The sequence below is a fragment of the Eschrichtius robustus genome, chromosome 5 (assembly GCF_028021215.1).
Source record: "Eschrichtius robustus isolate mEscRob2 chromosome 5, mEscRob2.pri, whole genome shotgun sequence".
NCBI lineage: Eukaryota > Metazoa > Chordata > Mammalia > Artiodactyla > Eschrichtiidae > Eschrichtius > Eschrichtius robustus.
Window position 1 is genome coordinate 32,724,244 of NC_090828.1, and position 19,640 is coordinate 32,743,883.

Here is a 19,640-nt window from a genome sequence, read left to right on the forward strand (position 1 = left end):
AAGGCAGCAGAGACAAACCAAATAAAACTGAGAAACAGCGGCAGACAGCAACTGTGCTAGGAAAGTGGGATATAAGATGCTGAAATGTTCCTCTTCTGTTAGCACCCATCCCAACCTCCCCTGTAACAGAAAAGTAGGAAATTTCCCACTTCGTCATGGTTTCTCATCAAAAAAAAAAAAAAAAAAAAAAAAAGACTTTCTAGTACTCAGCTAAAAAAGAATGATTAGGTACTTAACTTAGAACAGGGTTTTTGTAGGTAGGTTGAGTTTATTATTTTTTTAATGAATATATATATTTTTTTCTTTTCGTGTTTTGAAAGTCAAAGTCTGAAACTCTAGTGGGTTTTTAAGAAGTCTATCAACAGCAGCCCAGGTAAAAACCAGTCCCAGATCTTCCTTAAACAGAATTACATCATAACAAAACAAGTTAGATTTTTTTCAAAGCCAATCCAACACATGTTAAAAAATTCAGTTCCAAATGGAGTTTACAAAGGTTGCCCCAAATTCTACTTTTTTTGCCCAGGGCAAACTTTTTACATCATGGTCCAAATTAATTTAGTTACCACAGCATTTTCTTTCTGGTCATTGAGATTTCATTAGAAAACCTGTGAACCAGAAGGTCCTACTTTAGACTAGATTTATCTTCCTCAGAGTTGAACTGAATATGAACTATTTTAGGAGAATTTAAGCAGGACTTTGATGTGAAGAACCGTTTGCAATAATCAGTTCTAGTCTGAGGTATCTCATGAACAGGCAAGAGCAGAAAGTAACTATCAATTTGTTTCCATTCCATTTAGCTAAGATGATTCCTCACATGACAAAAGCCTTTCCCTATAATCACCGAAAGGTCTCCAAACTTAGATTCAGTAATATTATGTGCAAACTACACAATAATGAAGTTAACGTGAAGAGGAAGGCTCAAGAAGAGACTGGAGTTTATATAGAGAGATCTTAAGTAGAACTACAAGAACTACAGCTTACATTCACTCAGCAACACGGAGGTATACAAACTGTAACAGGCTCTGCAAGCAAACCAAACTGAGAGGATGAGTCTGTGCTGATGAAATATACAGACCTAAGCATGACCTTCCTGGTTATTTACAAAATCCTGGCGCATCTTCTTTGCGGTTAAAATGTACAAAGAGTTTTGAAGAAAAATTAGGCTATTAAATCTTTTTTTTTTACTGCTTTATAAATACTCTAAGAAAATTAGACAAAATAACCACTCTAAATACTATTTCTAAAACCATTAAAGATATCACCTTTAGAGGCCATACATTTGTAGCCCATTCAAGTTTAGTTGCAAATATTTTACATTCCAGTGAGGGAAATAATTTAAGCAATTTATTTTAAGAGTGAAATATTTTCTAAACATGGATAGTAACTTAGAACAAGGAGTACTTAAAAGTGAACCTAACTAATCATACTCAGTAAGGGAAGCTTTTTTGATGGAAAAGAATAGGGTTACCAAATAAGTATCACTCCTGTAGTCTCAGAAGGGTTAAAAGAATTGGGCCATTTTTCTTATTCCTTTTCAAGTGAAAAAAAAGCATCGTATGACATTATGCCGAGAAAAAGTAGCAAATTAATCCACACAGTTTAAAAACATAACTTGTGTTTAATAATCGATGTAAAGGGTCTATTTGGTTTACTCGGTCATCTGAGAATATACTTAAACTTTTCAGTTTTTTCTAGCTTTTTTGTTCTCCCTAGAGTAAACATGCACTAACAAAAGCTAAAGACTGCCTAAAATGAGGACTCGAAAATAGATTCTTGATTGCTCTCTATTTATACTTTGCTAAAGCCCCACCACATCTGTATTCTTCTGGAGATTGATGGTAATGCTGTAAGTTAACTATCATTTAAAGAATATGCGTTATGGCTTTTCTTTTACAATATCACCAACCCAACATTGTTTTCTCACTGTTTCTTTTTAGTTGTTTTTAATATCATTCAGGGAAGCCTGACATCTTCCCTGTGTAAAACACCATACTCATTCAGAAATTCCTCTTTCTCATACAACTATATACACTCACACTGCCTGGAACCAACATTCCACCTTACGAATTAGATTTTTTTAGTCTTTGTTGTAAGAAAATATGAGTAGTGAAATGTAAGATATCTTTTACCAAAGGCCTTAGTACTTAAACCCCACATTACTGATTCCTTACTGTTAAGGACTGAATGTTTGTATCCCCCCAAAATTCATATGAAATCCTAACCTGCAATGTGATGGTATTAGGAGGTGGGGCCTTTGGGAGGTGATTAGCTCATGAGGGTGGAGCCCGAATGAATGGAATTAGTGCCCTTATAAAAGAACTCCAGAGACCTAATTAAACTTAAAAGCTTTTGCACAGCAAAGGAAACCATAAACAAAACAAAAAGACAACCTACTAAGTGGGAGAAAATATTTGCAAATGATATGACCAATAAGGAAATAATATCCAACATATATAAACAGCTCATACAACTCAACATCAAAAAAACAACCCGATTAAAAAATGGACAGAAGAACTGAAAGGACATTTTTCGAAAGAGGAAATGCAGATGGCCAACAGACACATGAAAAGATGCTCAACATGGCTAATCATCAGGGAAATAAAAATCAAAACCACAATGAGATATCACCTCACACCTGTCAGAATGGCTATCATCAAAAAGAACACAAATAACAAATGCTGGTGAGGATGTGGAGAAAAGGGAACCCTCATACACTGTTGGTGGGGATGTAAATTGGTGCAGCCACTGTGGAAAACAGTATTGGGGTTTCTCAAAAAACTAAAAACAGAACCACCATATGACCCAGCAATTCCACTCAGGGGTATATATCTGAAAAAAAACCCCAATAATTTGAAAAGATACATGCACCCCAATGTTCACAGCAGCAGTATTTACAATTGCCAAGATATGGAAACAACCTAAGTGTACATCAGCAGATGAATGGATTAAGAGGATGTACACACACACAATGGAATACTACTCAGCCATAAAAAAGAACGAAATTTTGCCATGTGCAGCAACATGGATGGACTTGGAGGGCATGACGCTAAGTGAAATGAGTCACACAGAGAAAGACAAACACTGTATGATGTCACTTATATGTGGAATCTAAAAAATACAACAAACTAGTGAATATAACAAAAAAGAAGCAGGCTCACAGTATACGTATAGAAAACAAACTAGTGGTTACCAGCGAAGGGGGGCAATATGGATCGGGGGGGGAGTAGGAGGTATAAACCAGTGGGTGAAAGACAGGCTCAAGGATGTACAATATTATACAACATGGGGAATAGAGCCAATATTTTGTAATAACTGTAAAATGGAAATTAACCTTTAAAAATTATATTTAAATTTTTTAAAAAGGCATTGCCAAAAAAAAAAAAAAAAAAACCGTGGAGAGTTTTCTCTCTCTCTTTTTCCACCATGTGAGGATACAACAACAAGACAGCAGTCTACAAGCTCAAAAGGGTTCTCACCAGAACTCAACCATGCTGGCATGCTGATCTCTGACTTTCAGCCTCCAGAACTGTGAGAAATAAATCTCTACTGTTTATAAGCTACCCAGTCTATGGTACTTTGTTATAGCAGCCCAAACTAAGACACTTACCAAACTAGGTTAATGTATGTAAATGTACATGTACAAATACATATGTATACTCTTCTTTACCACACCAAGGTGCTTCATATTTATATTGAAAGTAAGAACTGCTAAAACTTGTGATTAGCCGTTTGTTTCAATGACACTCCTTGCTGATGACAAGAAGAATGATAAACTAGTATTCCTATTTCTTTGGCTGGATTAGATTAAGAAACAATGAGAACCAAATAGGATTCATTTTATGTTCTGAATGAAGTGTTCCTTTCATTAACTTGCTTCGGAAATAATCTCATTAGAAAACAATTACTGTGCTCCTAGGACTTGGCACTACGCACCGGGTGCTCCATATTTTAATTCCTATGTTATAAACGCCATTTCAAACTCAAACCCAATATAGTAGCAGTGCTGTTAGATTTACATCGCACAGAAAACCTCACTGAATTTACAGTCACATGAATCCCAGCCTGTCAGCTCACTTCCTCAGAAGCACAAATCCATGTCAAGCCTCCAGCTGCAAAAAATATGCTCATAAAACACAAACCTGGGATCACTGTTAAACCAGGGAGTTAGCTACTTGAGAAAGCACAACAAATTTTCTCATTTTAAATATGAAAAAACAAGGACCATTTTAAGACCAGTGGGCATAATACAAGAGACTTACATAATAATCTAATGCAAATAAAATGAAAGTGCATCGAACAGCCTTAGAATACTGGCTTACAAAGCATTAAGTGTTGCAAGAAGAACTTTTCAAAGAACATAATTTAGTTAAAATTTTTTTTTAGTTTAGAAAAAAGCACTGATTATTCAACTAAGTTGTAGCCACCCTCTTTAAACAGTTACCAAATCCCCAGAGAAGAAAGGCAGAACTTAATTGAGAGAAGTACATGAAAACAAATTAAGTTGCCTCAAACATTATGCTGAAGGCCCAAAAATCTCAATTCACTTTATACTTCCCATGAGTGTGAAAAATACTTTCATTAACATCATTCCTTAGAGTAGGTTATTTTTCTACATTAACATATACTTTCAAGTATGTTAAAATCAGATTTACAAATAAGTATTAAAATATGTACTTAAAACACATTTAAATAAATAGCCTTCAAATAAATTCCATCAACAGGTGGAATTTTTAATCAGGGTTCTCTTCTCATAAGACCAGTATTTTGGTATGTACAGGTATACAGCATGAAATATCCTTGTATATACTTTCTGAATATCATGTACACTTGGTCCCAAGCTGTAACAGTAAAGCACCTCTCAGCTCCATCACAGAATTGGCCCATTTTGGACTGACACCATTCTTCAAAACTCTATTTAAGGGTAAGGAAGGGCATAAGGGCCATAAGAAATAATTGTCTAGACTTCCAAGAGGGTCAGGGAGAGAGCTTATCTTCAGCAGAGCTATGAAACAGGCCATATCTAACAAATTAAAATTTAAAAATAAAATATTCATTTAACTACAAAATAGCACCTGTACAAATATGGGTTTGGAACACGATTTAAAAGTAGAACGTGAGAAAAGACAGGCATATTTGTCAAAATGGAGCTCAAAATGAGTTAAAAAGAATGGCACACCCAAAATCATTGAGTGTGGTCAAAGATAGCAGTGAGACAGATAGATAGATAGATATATGTATAACTGAATCACTCTGCTGTACACCTGAAACCAACACAACATTGTAAATCAACTATACTTCAGTAAAACACAATTTAAAAACAAATAAGAGAAGAATAACCCCTCGAATTTTAAGGTTATAGATTTTAATTTGGTCATAGTTAACTACTAGGAAAAGAAAAACTACTCCTTTTTAAGACTCAAAATGTGATCGCTGGGTAAAAAAATGCACATGCATTATTTCTCAAAAATAAATAATCTAATGTAAATTTTTTAAAAAAGAAGTCTATTTCAACTAAGGCAGATGGTAATCACACTTCAGTGTGCACTGGTTAGACTATATAGTCATTTATGGCATTTAATTTACAAGAAGGACCCAAAACAATGAGGGGATCTGAATAAAGTAACAAGAGATTCACTTCACATTCAACAAGTAGTTACTGAGCACTATTCCCAGGATATAACAGATTAAAAAACTGACAAGGTCTCAGGTTCTCATGCACTTTACATTACAATGTGGGCATCCTCCACCCCATCCTCCTACCCTTGGGAGGGTAAGAGAAAGATTTTTTTTAATATGAAGGTAGGTAGGATAGGATAGTACAACAGAAGTAACATGGAACTTTGAGTCAGATGACCTAAATTCAAATCCTAACTTGATTATCACCTCAGTCTGTTTCCTCACCTGTAAAATACAGATGAAAACGATCACATGATTATAAGAATCAAATGATATAAAAAATATAAAAGCATTCTTTAAGCTCTGTTTATGTAAGAGGAGGATGAAATTTCTTCTGCAAGACTTCAAAGGATATAACAAGGTTTCACCAAAAGGTAGATAGATTTCAGCTCCATACAATTCAGGGCTCATCCAAGATGGAATGGGCTGTCCCCTAATATTACAGGTGATCACACATGGGCTTACTGGCCTCTTGGCAAAAATCCAGAAAAACACAGTAAGTTCACATAACATGTCCACAGTAGTCACAGAGTATAATATTTGCTCTTACCCTCTCTGGGGAAGAAGCAAAACAAATGATTATGTTTAGTATTAAATATGTGCCAGATTAGTTCTTCTGTATGCATGATGCAACTAAAAGGTGATTGTTATATCTGGATCAATCTGTCCAAGTCCCAGTTTTTCCATCATAGGTTTGGTAGGAGAATTGAAAAAGATAGTGTAACTGCCCACCATAAAGCAGCTTCAAAAATGTCATTTCCCTTTTCCTTTGCCACTTATAAACTCTGTTCATGTATGCTCAACTTTCATTATTTGCTATTCATAGAGCAAGGGTATCTGATTAAATAAGAAGGAAATACTGTTCAGCACAATATTATTTTAAAAAACAAATAATCACTAACACATTAAAAAAGATTCCATTCAAAAAAATTAAGTTCTACAACTTTATATGGAAACCATGTTGATTTTTAAAAAAAGAACTGGAAGATACAGTATTAGCCACCTTGTATTCATTCTTCCACTCATTCAACAAATAGTACTAACCACCTACCATGTACTAGTCATTTGCAATTAAAGGTTTTTTTCTGTGTAATTGAAGATTTTTAATTAGATATATTCCACAGACCACAAAAGAAAATCTAACCTGGGTTCTGGCTATAAAAAGGTCCTCCGTTCATCTGATTCTGAAGGCTTGTTTGTGAAGTTATGGAAGGAGGGCGCCTATAGGGCAAAGAGCCCCCTATTGTTGGGGGAGTATGGCGAGTGGCAGGTCTATTCATGCTGTAGAACTGAACAGGATGACCTGGAAAAGGGACAGAACATAAATTTGTCACTAAAAGAAAATTATCTCAGACAATGAAATACTTTAGGTACAATGCCTGAATCTTAATAAGATTATTAAAAATAATAATATTTAGCTAATTTAATTGCCATCTGACAAATATTAATGCAAGGTGACAGTTATTGCTCAGTTGACAGTATATCCAAGTGCAAAAGCAGGAAAGTAGGTAAATAAAATTATGATTAGGTTTGGAAAAGCTATATCTAAATAGATTACTAATTAATATTATGATTTTATTAAATTAGTAATTTGATAGGGTTTCAAAATCATCAGAATTAAAATTTATGGGGGGCTTCCCTGGTGGCGCAGTGGTTAAGAATCCTCCTGCCAATGCAGGGGACAGGGGTTCGAGCCCTGGTCCGGGAAGATCCCACATACGTGCCGTGGAGCAACTAAGCCCACGCGCCACAACTACTGAGCCTGCACTCTAGAGCCCGCGAGCCACAACTACTGAGCCCACGTGCCACAAATACTGAAGCCCGCGTGCCTAGAGCCCGTGGCTCTGCAACAAGAGGAGCCACGACAATGAGAAGCCCACGCACTGCAATGTAGAGCAGCCCCCGCTCGCTGCAACTAGAGAAAGCCCACGCACAGCAACGAAGACCGAACACAGTCAAAAATAAAAACAAATAAATAAACAAATTTGAAAAAAAATAATAATAAAATAAAATAAAATCTATGGCTCACTTCCTCCCAAAACACACCAGCAATTAAACACTGAAAACTAAACTCAACAAGAATAACGTTTAGAAAAGCAAAAGAAAAAAATGTTTGACACACAGTCTTATTCCAAAAAAATAATAATAGTAATAAATTTAAGGTAGCAAACCAATTTGTTTAAAGGAAATCATAAAATATTTCAGCAAAAGGTCAAGTGACATAATTCCAAATCACATTTTTCAATCAAAAATATCCTTCTCTAAAGTTAGATTATTTTGTCTTAAAATTAGAGTTTAACAAATTTACAATTATGAAAAAAAGCTAAGATATAAAAAGTGTATCAAAAATATCTAATTTTTAGTATCATCCTGAATGTGTTCATATTTATCAGCAATTTCATACATTTTGCTCTCTGAGAGCACTTCAACAACAACAGCAACTTCAATGCCAACAGAAGACACTCTTTCCTAATCCATCCAATTGCCTAGTTCAATCCAGTTCCTAAATTTTATCTTGACTCCACTTCTACTTAAAATCATTAGCTAAGGGCCTACTGTACAGACAGACCAAGTACTAGAGCACCCATGAGAGAGCAGGCAAGAAAACAGAAGAGGAGGGAAGAGAAAGGTGAGGGGAAGAAAAGGAGGAGAGGAGGGGAAAGGAGAGGAGAAAGGACAAGGGAAGAAGGGAAGGGAAGAGGGGAAAAGAGAAAAACACACAATTTTTCTTTTTTTCCATGACTGTAAAATGGTTTTACATGACTAAAACTGATCTTCAGGAACTGTTAAATTTATCAAACTTGGATTCATCTGGATACTCATATAAAGAATATTATAAAAGCACTCAAGAGCTGCTATAGGATTTACTCTTCATACATACGACAGTATCAAAACCTAAAACTCAATCCTGTTGTATAAAAATCTTGAGTAGTCAAGCTCAAACATAATCCACTGTCAAGTTTATATGGCCATGATAAAAATGTAAAAGCATGTAAACTAATAAGCTATTTTTTAGAAGGTATATTTTGTCATTTGAATCACACATTACTGGCATTTTAGGCATTAATCTGTAACACCCTAATACAAACCTAGAATCATCAAGTTAAAAACTTTGATAATTAACACCATTATGAATTTTATATAGTTAGATCCAGTCTAAAACCTCCCATGTTATAAGCCATCAGTGATCCAGAGACACTACATAATAAAGACTCTATTCAAACCATTAATGAGGCATTTATTTTGCTTTGAGCTGAAAAACAAAACTATAGTTTAATTACCATAGACCTAACTATAAAAACCTGAAACTAAAAACTTCTAGAAGAAAACAAGACAAAAATCTTTTGTGACCTTGTGTAAGATAAGGAGTTTGTAAACACAACACCAAAAGCACAATCCCCAAAACAAAAAAGAAAAAAAAAAGAGCAATGAACGAGAAAATCAAAATAAAGAACTTCTGCTCTTTAAAAGACACCATTAAGAGAATGAAAAGGTAAGTCACAAAATGGAAGAAAATATTTGCAAATCACACAATTAATAAAAGGCATATTCAGAATATAAAAGAACTCAATAAGAAAACAACCCAATTAAAAAGGTGTGTGAGGGGAAGCAAAAACATTTGAACAGACATTTCACCAAAGAGGATGGCAAATGAGTACATGAAAAAGATGTTCTACATCATTATTCATTGGGGAAATGTCAATCAAAACCACATGAGAAACTATTATACACCTATGAGAATGGCTAAATTAAATATACATATATATATGTGTGCGTGTGTGTGTATATATATATAATGACAATACCATGTGCTAACAAGTACGCAGAGCAACTGGAAGTCTCACACACTGCTGGTGGGCATGCAAAATTATACAACCACTTTGGAAAACAATTATGCAATTTCTTATAAAGTTAAGCATTCACTTACCAGACAACCCAGCAATCCTACTCCCTAGGTATTTACCCAAATGAAATGAAAGCCTATGCTCACACAAAAGTCTGTGTGTGAATGTATTTGGCAGTTTTTTCATAATCACCCAAAACTGGAAATAAATCCAAATGTCCCTCAATTGGGAAAGGGATAAACAAACTGTGGTAAATCCATTCAATAGAACACTACTCAGTAATAAAAAGGAACAAAATAACAAAACATGTAATAATGCATAAATCTCAAATGCACTGTGCCAAAAAGCCAGACCCAAAAGGTTACGTTACATATGCTTCCATTTATGATATTATTACAAAGGCAAACTTTAGAGGGAAAAAAAAAAACAGATCAAGAGGTTGCCAGGGGCTAAGAGTAAAATGAGTGAAATGGCAGGACTGCCTACAAAGGGGGCATGGAGGAAATCTGGGGATGATAGGACTGTTCTATACCTTGACTGTAGCTGTGGTTGTATCACTGTATACATTTGTCAAAACTCACATTAGTCCGTACTAGAAAGGGTGAATTTTACTGTATGTAAATTATACCTTAATAAAAAGAAAAGAAAAAAAAGTATTTGGTGGGTGATTCAAAGACTCTACATAAAAGAGATTATATTGATATAAGTTGTTAATAAGGCATTTACTTTGCTTTTTGTTAAAAAACTGTAATTATTCACTCATACAACAAATGTTGATTCAGTGCAGACTAGGAACCAGCACCTGTTATTAAATTATAATTTAATTACTAAAATGCTGACTCTAGGTGAGGGTGATTTGTCCTTTCTGGGCCTACAACTGATTTCAAGATGTATTCCTTACTCTACTGATGCAGGAGCATAACAAGATTTCTATATTTAACTAGCTAGCGTGGCCTAACAGAGTGGTATATAGATCAAAGGACAGCTCATGTTTACATACACCCACTGCAGAAAGCTTTTCTTAAAAAGTGCTGTTACAGAAGCTATGCCATAAAACACCATCCAAAATGAATGGATTAACATGGATTTTTTAAATGTCTTTTAAAACACGTAAACACCTAGATACAGCAGCAGCACTGCACATATATTCTATGAAGTACTTTATTAACCAGCTAAGGTGATGTGTGTCCAAACACATACATTTTTATAGTAGATAAGAACTTGTTTACTAAACCAGCATCACTATTAACTTTGAAAATATACTTTGTAGCAATTGAGGCTTTTTCTCCTTAGCCATGAAAACAAACTTTAGGTTGCAATTTTAAAACAGTAAAATACCAGTCAATCTTAAATTACAAATAAACTTGAAATCCTTAAAAAGCCCACTGACTATGTGTTTCCAGGCTGCTATAATAAGCAACAAATCCTGTTATAATAGACTTGTACTTTCAAGCTGTTATATCAAATATTTCCTATAAAATATACCTTAAAATTATTGTCATAGACTTTCCTTTTTAGTAATGACATAACCCGTAACAACGAATACTTCTAATGACAACTTCTCAAAACTGTACAGAAGGGACTTCCCCAGAGGTCCAGTGGTTAAGACTCTGTGCTCCCAATGCAGGAGGCATGGGTTCAATCCTTGATCAGGGAACTAAGATCCCACATGCCCAATGGCACAGCCAAAAAAAAAAAAAAAAACTGTAGAGAAGACAGCTCCATACTAAATTTGCAAATCTCTAGTAAATAAAATTCAAACAATAAAAAATGTGTATAGGGCTTCCCTGGTGGCGCAGTGGTTGAGAATCTGCCTGCTAATGCAGAGGACACGGGTTCGAGCCCTGGTCTGGGAAGATCCCACATGCCGCGGAGCAACTAGGCCCGTGAGCCACAACTACTGAGCCTGCGCGTCTGGAGCCTGTGCTCCGCAACAAGAGAGGCCACGATAGTGAGAGGCCCGCGCACCGCGATGAAGAGTGGCCCCCGCTTGCCACAACTGGAGAAAGCCCTCGCACAGAAACGAAGACCCAACACAGCCATAAATAAATAAATAAATAAATAAATAAATAAAATTTTTAAAAAAATGTGTATTTGTGCTATTCTACTAGAAAAATGAGAAACCTTACCCTGATCCCCTCAGGAAATTCTATTGTTCGGTCACATGCCATTTTCTAGTTAGTACATTATTCTTCAGATTTTTTTTTTCTATACAAACCACAAACAAACAAAAAATCATAAAGCCAGAGTTCCAAGTAAGAGAAGAGCCAGACAAGTGGATCTGCCTGCCAAAGAATAAACCAATACTCACCTGCAGGGGGAGTGGAAGAAACAACAGGGGGAGCTGGAGAAGTGAAGCCATCAGCCAGGGTCTGGGCACCCCCAGCGGCAGTGTCTGGGGCAGTGGAGGGAGGGACAGTAGCAGGAAGAGGGGCAGGGGCAGATGCAGAAGTAGCAGGAAGGGGAGGAGTACCAGCAGAGCCAGCAGGGGCTGAGGGGAAAGAGGAGTAAGAGGCAGCATTAATGAGGCAGTTCCATCAGGCAGGATTAGAAATGGCATTAGAGAACTTAATGTTAGATACTCGGTGCTCATCAATCACCAAAGAATAGAAGAGAGTGTTAAAAAAAAAAAGAATGAAGCTTATTATGTTAAAGGATTATTAAGGTTTGCAGCAAATAATTCAAGATGCTAAGGGTAATGTACAGGTTTTTAAATTCATTAAAAGCATTCCTTTTTACCTGATAGCCACTACTCTAGAAGAAAAGTGCTCCCTTTATATTGTTATTTTTAACATTCTGTAAATATTGATAGTATACAAAAGGAAACAAAACACACTAGAAAATGACAGTATTCCATTTTGAAGTATACAAATCAGAAAATAAAAATATTCCAGACATAAATATCTTATCAGGTAAAAAAAGAATTTAGAAAAATACCTCTTTTTCATGATTTTTTAAAAGATATTATCTATTTGTTATTAAAAGTAAGTTAAATATGTAATGTTCTATCCTTATGTCTTTTCTGTCATGTTTTTAAAACTGAATTTTAACTTTGTGTCCTCAGATCAAACAAGTACATTTTTCTGTTTCAGACAAAAGAGGGTAGCATTTCAGTGACTATCAAGTTCTCAGAGTCCATGAGACTGAACTGTCAAAATTATATCTGCCCAATCCTTTGCTACCAATATGGTTCTGACACTGAGACACCACTGTGCCCAAAGGCACGCGCTGTCATAACACCAGCTGGAATTAAACATGTAGCTCATTCCGGGGAAACCTCAACTCAAAGCACCAACTACGCCACAGCACCAAAGACACAAAACCAAATAACAGAGAAGTATGTGAACATAAACTCACAAATCATTTGGTTAAAAATAACAAACGCATAAAGGTTTTTCAGCATTTACAGAGTCTTCGAGGGAAAAATACCCTGATTATGAAGAAAGCCCAGTGTAATTAAATCAGAAATTGAATCCACACTCAGCAAGGTGAAGATGAAGCACAATTCATGTTTTACCTGGAAAGACACTGGGAGGAGAAGGAGTAGGGACAGCAATGGGGACCCCCACACTCCCACTTCCACTGTTCTCCCGACTGCTGCTCCGACTACTAGGGTGGCTTCCTCCGCTACTCCCGCTGCTGCTAAAGAAATAGGGGCCACCAAAACATGAGTATTGATATACAGCAAGATACCGCCAGCATTTTCCAAAATTTTCTGAAACGAATATAGCTACAAAATGATAATTCAAAAGCCCTCCACTTCAAAGATGAATTTCTTAATAAAGTAAGGAAAAAAGCTGAGTTCAAGAAACTTGTTTTGGCTACCTTTTAATAAGCATGTATTAAAGAAACTGAGAAAGAAAAAAAATTCTCCATAAACATAGTGATAAATCATGGGGCTTGACACATAAATAATAATATTACTTTCTTTTATTCCAGTTTAATGGCCGCCTGAAGAAACCTCTTTTATAATAAAAACAGTTTTCCTAAACAAATTATTGATTAATTTTATTTGTAATGATATCATGATACACTATCCCATATTAATGTTTTATTGCATATAGTTTTTCATCTGTAAAGTTCCACCAAAAAACAACTTGAAATTTCCTACATCTGGTCAATCATTTTTTTCAGGTCAACAATAACTATTCATCTTGCAGAGAAATTTGCACTTTGAGATGTCTGTTCTCTTTCAACTTCCTGGCTGCTCAAAGTGGCATCAGAACATGAGAAGAGAGAGGTGGGATCAGATGAGGTTTGGGGGAGCAGAGTGAGGAAAAGAACTCAGTGCTTGGAAAATGAGAGAGATTTAACTGAAGTTAGCTAAACAAATTATGGTACTATGACCATCACATTTTGCGCTGAGGTAGAGAAAATACCTGTAAGTTCGATTTCTTTGATTCACAGAAGCTGTCCTCACAGGGCTCTGCTGCGAGGGAGCCATAGTACGGGCTGGGCTAGGTACGTAATCATTTGGTACCACTGGAGGGCGCACTGGCTCCAGTGTGCGATAGGGGGAGTGCCGCCTACAAAAAGAAGAGCGTATGTATTGTGTGATTAGCAAGTTTCGGCACAATCAATTCAGAGCTGCCAGTAGTGAAATACAGTTTGCACTCGGAGGTAGTAGAACGTGTTTTAATAAAACCCAGCTACCAATTTCAGTCTTCCCTTAAGTATCACTTCCCCACCATTAGGGTTTTGATGCATATTGTTGTATTTTAGTCTCCAACTTCATTTCCCTATGCTAATGCGATTTTGTTCATTCATTCTGAGAGCATGAAGATTCTACTACCAGGTAAGCCAATGTTTCCCAGACTCCCTTCTTAGATGAGTTCAAATTATTTTAGTGCCATGTCAAATTTCCCCAACTGCACTGCATAAATGCACTAATTATCCTCCTCACCCCTCTCTCCCTAACCAAAAATACTCAGATAGGGTAAATCAATCTAGAACATGGCTCCACAACCCCCACGCTGATGATCAATAGCAACCCTAACAATTCACTTCCCTTTCTATAAGGTACAGAAATAAAACCACATCCACACACAGAAATATATAATTTAATCTCATCTCCTTCCATTCTCACTTCACATCCTCCTTCAGCTTTCACCTTGATTGCTCTTACCTCTTACCCTCTTCACAGTTCAACATTTAAAAGGGAGAGAAGGAAAAAAAAGATCACCTAAGTCTTTCTACCTTATTTGAAGTACAAAACAGACTGGATTTCATTAGCACATCTCCCTCTTTTTTTCAAAATTTCCTTTTAAAAGAAAAGAATGATAAGAGCAAGAAAGGAAATATGACAGGAAATAGGATGCACACTGGAACACTAGTAATTATTAAGTTAGTTCTCATCTTTAAGTTTCCAAATAACTTTATGACAATGATAAATACTCAACTGACACGAAACTGATATTGTGTAGATGAGATTCTGGTCTTTAACTGGATCTCAAGATGTGAAAATTAAAGAGCTTTCTTTTCCTAAAATGATGTTGCTCACCTGACTTATGTATTTCTCAATAATTCACTTCCCAAAAAGCTCCCAAGGTTCCTTTAAATACTGCTCTCCTGGACCACTCGAGTTTTGGCTCATTGATTCTGGATGAGGTTACTCTGCAATGACCCTGTCTACTACGCTCAAAATCTTCTTGCATAAACAAATATACACATTATTAAAAATAAATAACAGGCACTAGACAAGATATTGGGTCAAAGAAAGAAAAAGGAATGTTAGGGCCTCGGATTTAAAATAACAAAAAAGGGGCTTAACCACTGGTGGCGCAGTGGTTAAGAATCTGCCTGCCAATGCAGGGGACATGGGTTCGAGCCCTGGTCTGGGAAAATCCCACATGCCGCAGAGCAACTAAGCCCGTGCACCACAACAACTGAGCCCGCGTGCCTAGAGCCCGTGAGCCACAACTACTGAGCCCGCATGCCACAACTACTGAAGCCCGCACGCCTAGAGCCCATGCTCCGCACCAAGAGAAGCCACCGCAATGAGAAGCCCGCACACTGCAACGAAGAGTAGCCTCCACTCGCCGCAACTAGAGGAAGCCCGCGTGCAGCAACAAAGACCCAACACAGCCAAAAATAAATAAATAAATTTATTTTAAAAAATAAATAAAATAAAAGACAACACAGTTTGGGCATCTCTGAAGTTATGATGTAAATATAAAACACCATAAAATACGAAACTGATTGATTTCCAATTTTTCCCAGACAACAAAAATGTTCTGTTTCATGCAAGGAAAAAAAAAAAACCTTTGCTGAGAACCATACAGTGAAGACAATGATAAAAAAAAACAAGGTAAAAAACTAGGGGCAGAGGACAAAACACGGTAGCTGGGCAAAGACCGTGAAAAAGCCAGGCTGTGACCATCAAGTGGCTAGTGGTGCCCAGCCACTCTGGTCTCTGAGGACCCTGCAGAGCCCTTGCTAATACACAAGGAAAACAAATACTAGTGTATGAGTAAATCTTTAAAATTGGAGAGCAACAGAAAATTTTATTTTACTAGGCTTATCTTGCTAACAATCTTGATTCAAAACCTAATAAAATCCATTAGATACTATACATGATAGAAATATAGACATTCCACAGGAAAATAAAACAAATACTTCCTCTTGACCGGATTCTCCACTCTTACCCTGTACAATTATAACCTACCACATCATCTACATTCTACCCTGAAGTTTAAATCTTATTTAAGCCACTAGATTCTTTCCTCTCTAATCTAAGCAGAATTGTTTTTTGTCCACCCCAAATAAAATCATCCTATTACTGGCTGGAAATCATTTTTATTCTTTTGTTTCACACTCTCCTAACTATAATTCCTCCTCCAACATTATCTTTCTTTGCTTGATTAGGTTGCTGGGTTTTTTTGTTTGTTTTTGTTTGTTTGGTTAGTTTTTTGTTTTTTGCTTTTTTTTTTTTTTTTTTGGTGAGGGGGCCAAAAAACAAGATTGCCAATTAAAAACTTTTAAGCATATATCACAAAGCCAATGATAGTCAAAGCATTTTGTCTTACACATTTTTTAAAAATCCAATTCATGGTACAGTGACTCTGAAAAGTTGACAGAGGACAAATTACCCCCTTTTACAGATGAAAAAACTGAACTGCTAAGAGGCTTACTATGCAACACGACACAGCAGGAGCAGAGCTGGACCACACGATTTTAGTCACCTGACTTCTGGGTGATATTATGCCCACCTGATCACAAATCTTGATCATGATAAACCAAGTTTTTACACTAAGATGCTATAGAGGAAAAAAGTCAAGCTTTTCCATTAACTGACCATTTCTCCCAAAGTCAAATCCAAAGCCCAAGTCTGTAGACTGAATGAAAGCTCAGTATTCTCATAAAAACACAAGATATACAGAATTCTGTAATATGCACAGCATTTTCTTCAGAAGACTAGTTTGAATAAGAAAAGTCAACTATAATACGAAAGACTAAAAATTTTCTGAAAATAGGAATCAGAGTGTAATTTATAATGAGCCATGAACTCAGGTTAGGATTTACCTAAAATTTAAAATGCATTAGAAAAATAATTTCTAAACAAAATATTTTTAAAGTATAAAGATGTTTCCCAGGTATAAAGTATAAAAGATGTTTTCCTTTTGGAAAAGTTCCACACAAAAAAGATAATCCTAGGAAGAAAATGTTCTCTTTTCAAATATTTAAAAATAGTTTAAACATATATATTGTTTAGTTTCCACACAGCACTACATGAAATGGTTTTCAATTATTACTTAGTTACATACTCACCCAAGAGTCCCTTTCCCTGACATAGGGGGACTGGGGGGTTTCTGAGTTGGAGGTGTTGTACGCGGGAGCCCACCCATCTTCATGTTCTGGGTACTCACCTAAAAAAATTTTGAGGAAAAATCAATTTAACCTGTATGCAGTGAAACAAAGTGGCACTTTGAGGAAATAACATTATGCTATTTAACAAAGGAGGGGAAGGTTTAAATAGGAAAAAAAATTAGAGGCCATGCATTTCATATGCAATTTCTACTCTACTATCATTCTACAGTTGTACTCAAAGGACTCTTCCTAACGTGAGATTTTCAAATGATTATAAAGTTGTATGCAAAGACTTTATTTGCCATTAGGCCATCACACCAACAGATCACTGGTTAGACCATAAGATACTACATTCAACTGAAATCAAATAGGATAACTATAAAAACTTTAGTTTTAATAAAGAGTAACTCAATCAGACAATAATGCCTTTAAGCAATTCCTTGTTTTTTAGATAGCAAGTTTATCATAAAAAACAAAAGACATGTTTCCCCCTCAAAAAATGCAACTTTAGTTTTGATCCATTGTAAGTAGAGAATATAAAGTTATATCATATACAGAGAAAATTCCATTTTTTTAAATTCTGGATCAGCCTTACAATTCAGATTTCTTTAATGTTCTCTTATGAAGGAATCACCTACCTGAAAACTGCCAGAAGTTAAGGCATGTTCCTAAACATCTGAACCAGAAAGGTAGGGCTGAGGTATCCCATTCAACTATGAGTGGTACAATGGCCACTGGCAATGTCCTAGTTCCAATGGGAATTAAACCCACTCAGGCCCAAAATGAAGATTAATTTAGGCATAGGAAAGATGTAACATAGTCCTAACTCAGAGCTAAGCCGTGATTCCTCTCTATTCTATCCCCAACTGAAAATGCAAGTGTGGGAAAGTTGGGTGATTTGGGAACCATGGATGCCACCAAAGGAGAAAGTCAGCACTTACACAGAAACCCCTAGGAATCTGGGTACCTTAAAGAGTTAAGAGAAGTCATGCACAAATATAGATCAAATGCAATCTCAAGTTGTTTGAGATTACCAATTGGTTAGAATTAATAATGTTCACCACATATGTTCATACCTGACCCTATTTTAAGCCCCTAATATTCTGGATTGCCAAACACTTCAAAAAAGGATCTTAACTTTTCTAATAAGAATACGTCCAGTATTCAAATTATACTTATGAAATGAAACTGCAAGACTTTTGAAATCAGAATACACTTATAATTGTAATTTAAAATTTAAATTTTAAGCAAAAAAATCATAATTATATACAGAGTATTGAGGCTGACAAAATTAACTCTGGCTTAAATGGAATCTTTAAAAATCCTAAAATACTACTTGTTATCTGAATAGGCAAGAAATAATATATCAAGAAACAAACTCTTCAAATGAATAGCCCAGTGAACAAGTTGTGTGTGATGTTAAAACAATCTTTAATGACAAATGATACCTTTGAAATATCAATATTTTTAAAGTTAAGCATTCATCTGTAATCCTTTTGTTATTGCTTTTAAACAACAAATACAAAACAAACTGGTTATCAAGGAAGAATAAAGATTAACTTATCCTTGCTCTCCCCCTCATTAATAAACAGAGGGTATAATTGTATCTTAAAATGAAAATGTCAGAAGTTTTAAAAAAAATTAATCCACATTTGGGAAAATTTTAGGAGTAATATGACAAATAACCAATAGCTTTTAAAACTGTATATCTTAATTTATGATACCAGAAGATTTTTAAAAGTAGTAACCAAAGTCCTTTAAGCTCAACCTTAAACAACATAAAACCCAAAGTCACTTTAAGTGATGAAGGAGAAGTAGGTGAGCCAAACACTAAACTACATCGATTTGCTAGAAACAGGAAGGAAGAGGAGCAGGGACAGAAAAAGAGTAAAACAGAATTTTATTCTATACATGGAATAGCTGAAATACTTGAAAACAGCTTTCCAACTTTGATTTGTTTAAGGTTTTGGTATGTAAGGTGTTTTGTTTAAATTGCAGTATCTTCTCTATAAGTCTTTTAATCTACCAAAAAAATAATATAAAATAAATAATCTATAAATTAAAATCTGGTGGACATTTCTATACATAAAACTTGATACATTTTATGATCTGTAGAATCATCAAATGGTTCTATTTGTTTGGTTAATGGGGTTTGCATGAGTACCTTAATTCACTTAAGAAACCAGAGTCCCTGTGGAATGTCCGACTAATCTATAATTTTATACTTCACTGATGCTGTACTACTTCTGTATTAAGCTAAGAGTATTCAATATTTCTTCAAGGTAGCTTTCCTTGTGAAAAATGTCTCTACGC

The 19,640-nt window shown here is 35.5% G+C and overlaps 1 protein-coding gene across 8 annotated transcripts in view; it reads right to left on the reverse strand.

Annotated features, from left to right (window-relative positions):
- Positions 1-19,640, reverse strand: part of ABI2 (abl interactor 2) — a 100,284-nt gene that overhangs the window by 25,444 nt on the left and 55,200 nt on the right. For 6 of the 8 annotated variants that reach the window (XM_068544623.1, XM_068544621.1, XM_068544627.1 and 3 more), the window contains exons 4-7: positions 17,289-17,386; positions 13,901-14,047; positions 13,039-13,163; positions 6,821-6,979 (exon numbers count right to left, since the gene is read on the reverse strand). In XM_068544623.1, the coding sequence (XP_068400724.1) occupies positions 6,821-6,979; positions 13,039-13,163; positions 13,901-14,047; positions 17,289-17,386 (529 nt within the window). The remainder of the gene's footprint in view (positions 1-6,820; positions 6,980-13,038; positions 13,164-13,900; positions 14,048-17,288; positions 17,387-19,640) is intronic. The other 2 variants (XM_068544624.1, XM_068544622.1) reach the window with 1 other exon arrangement.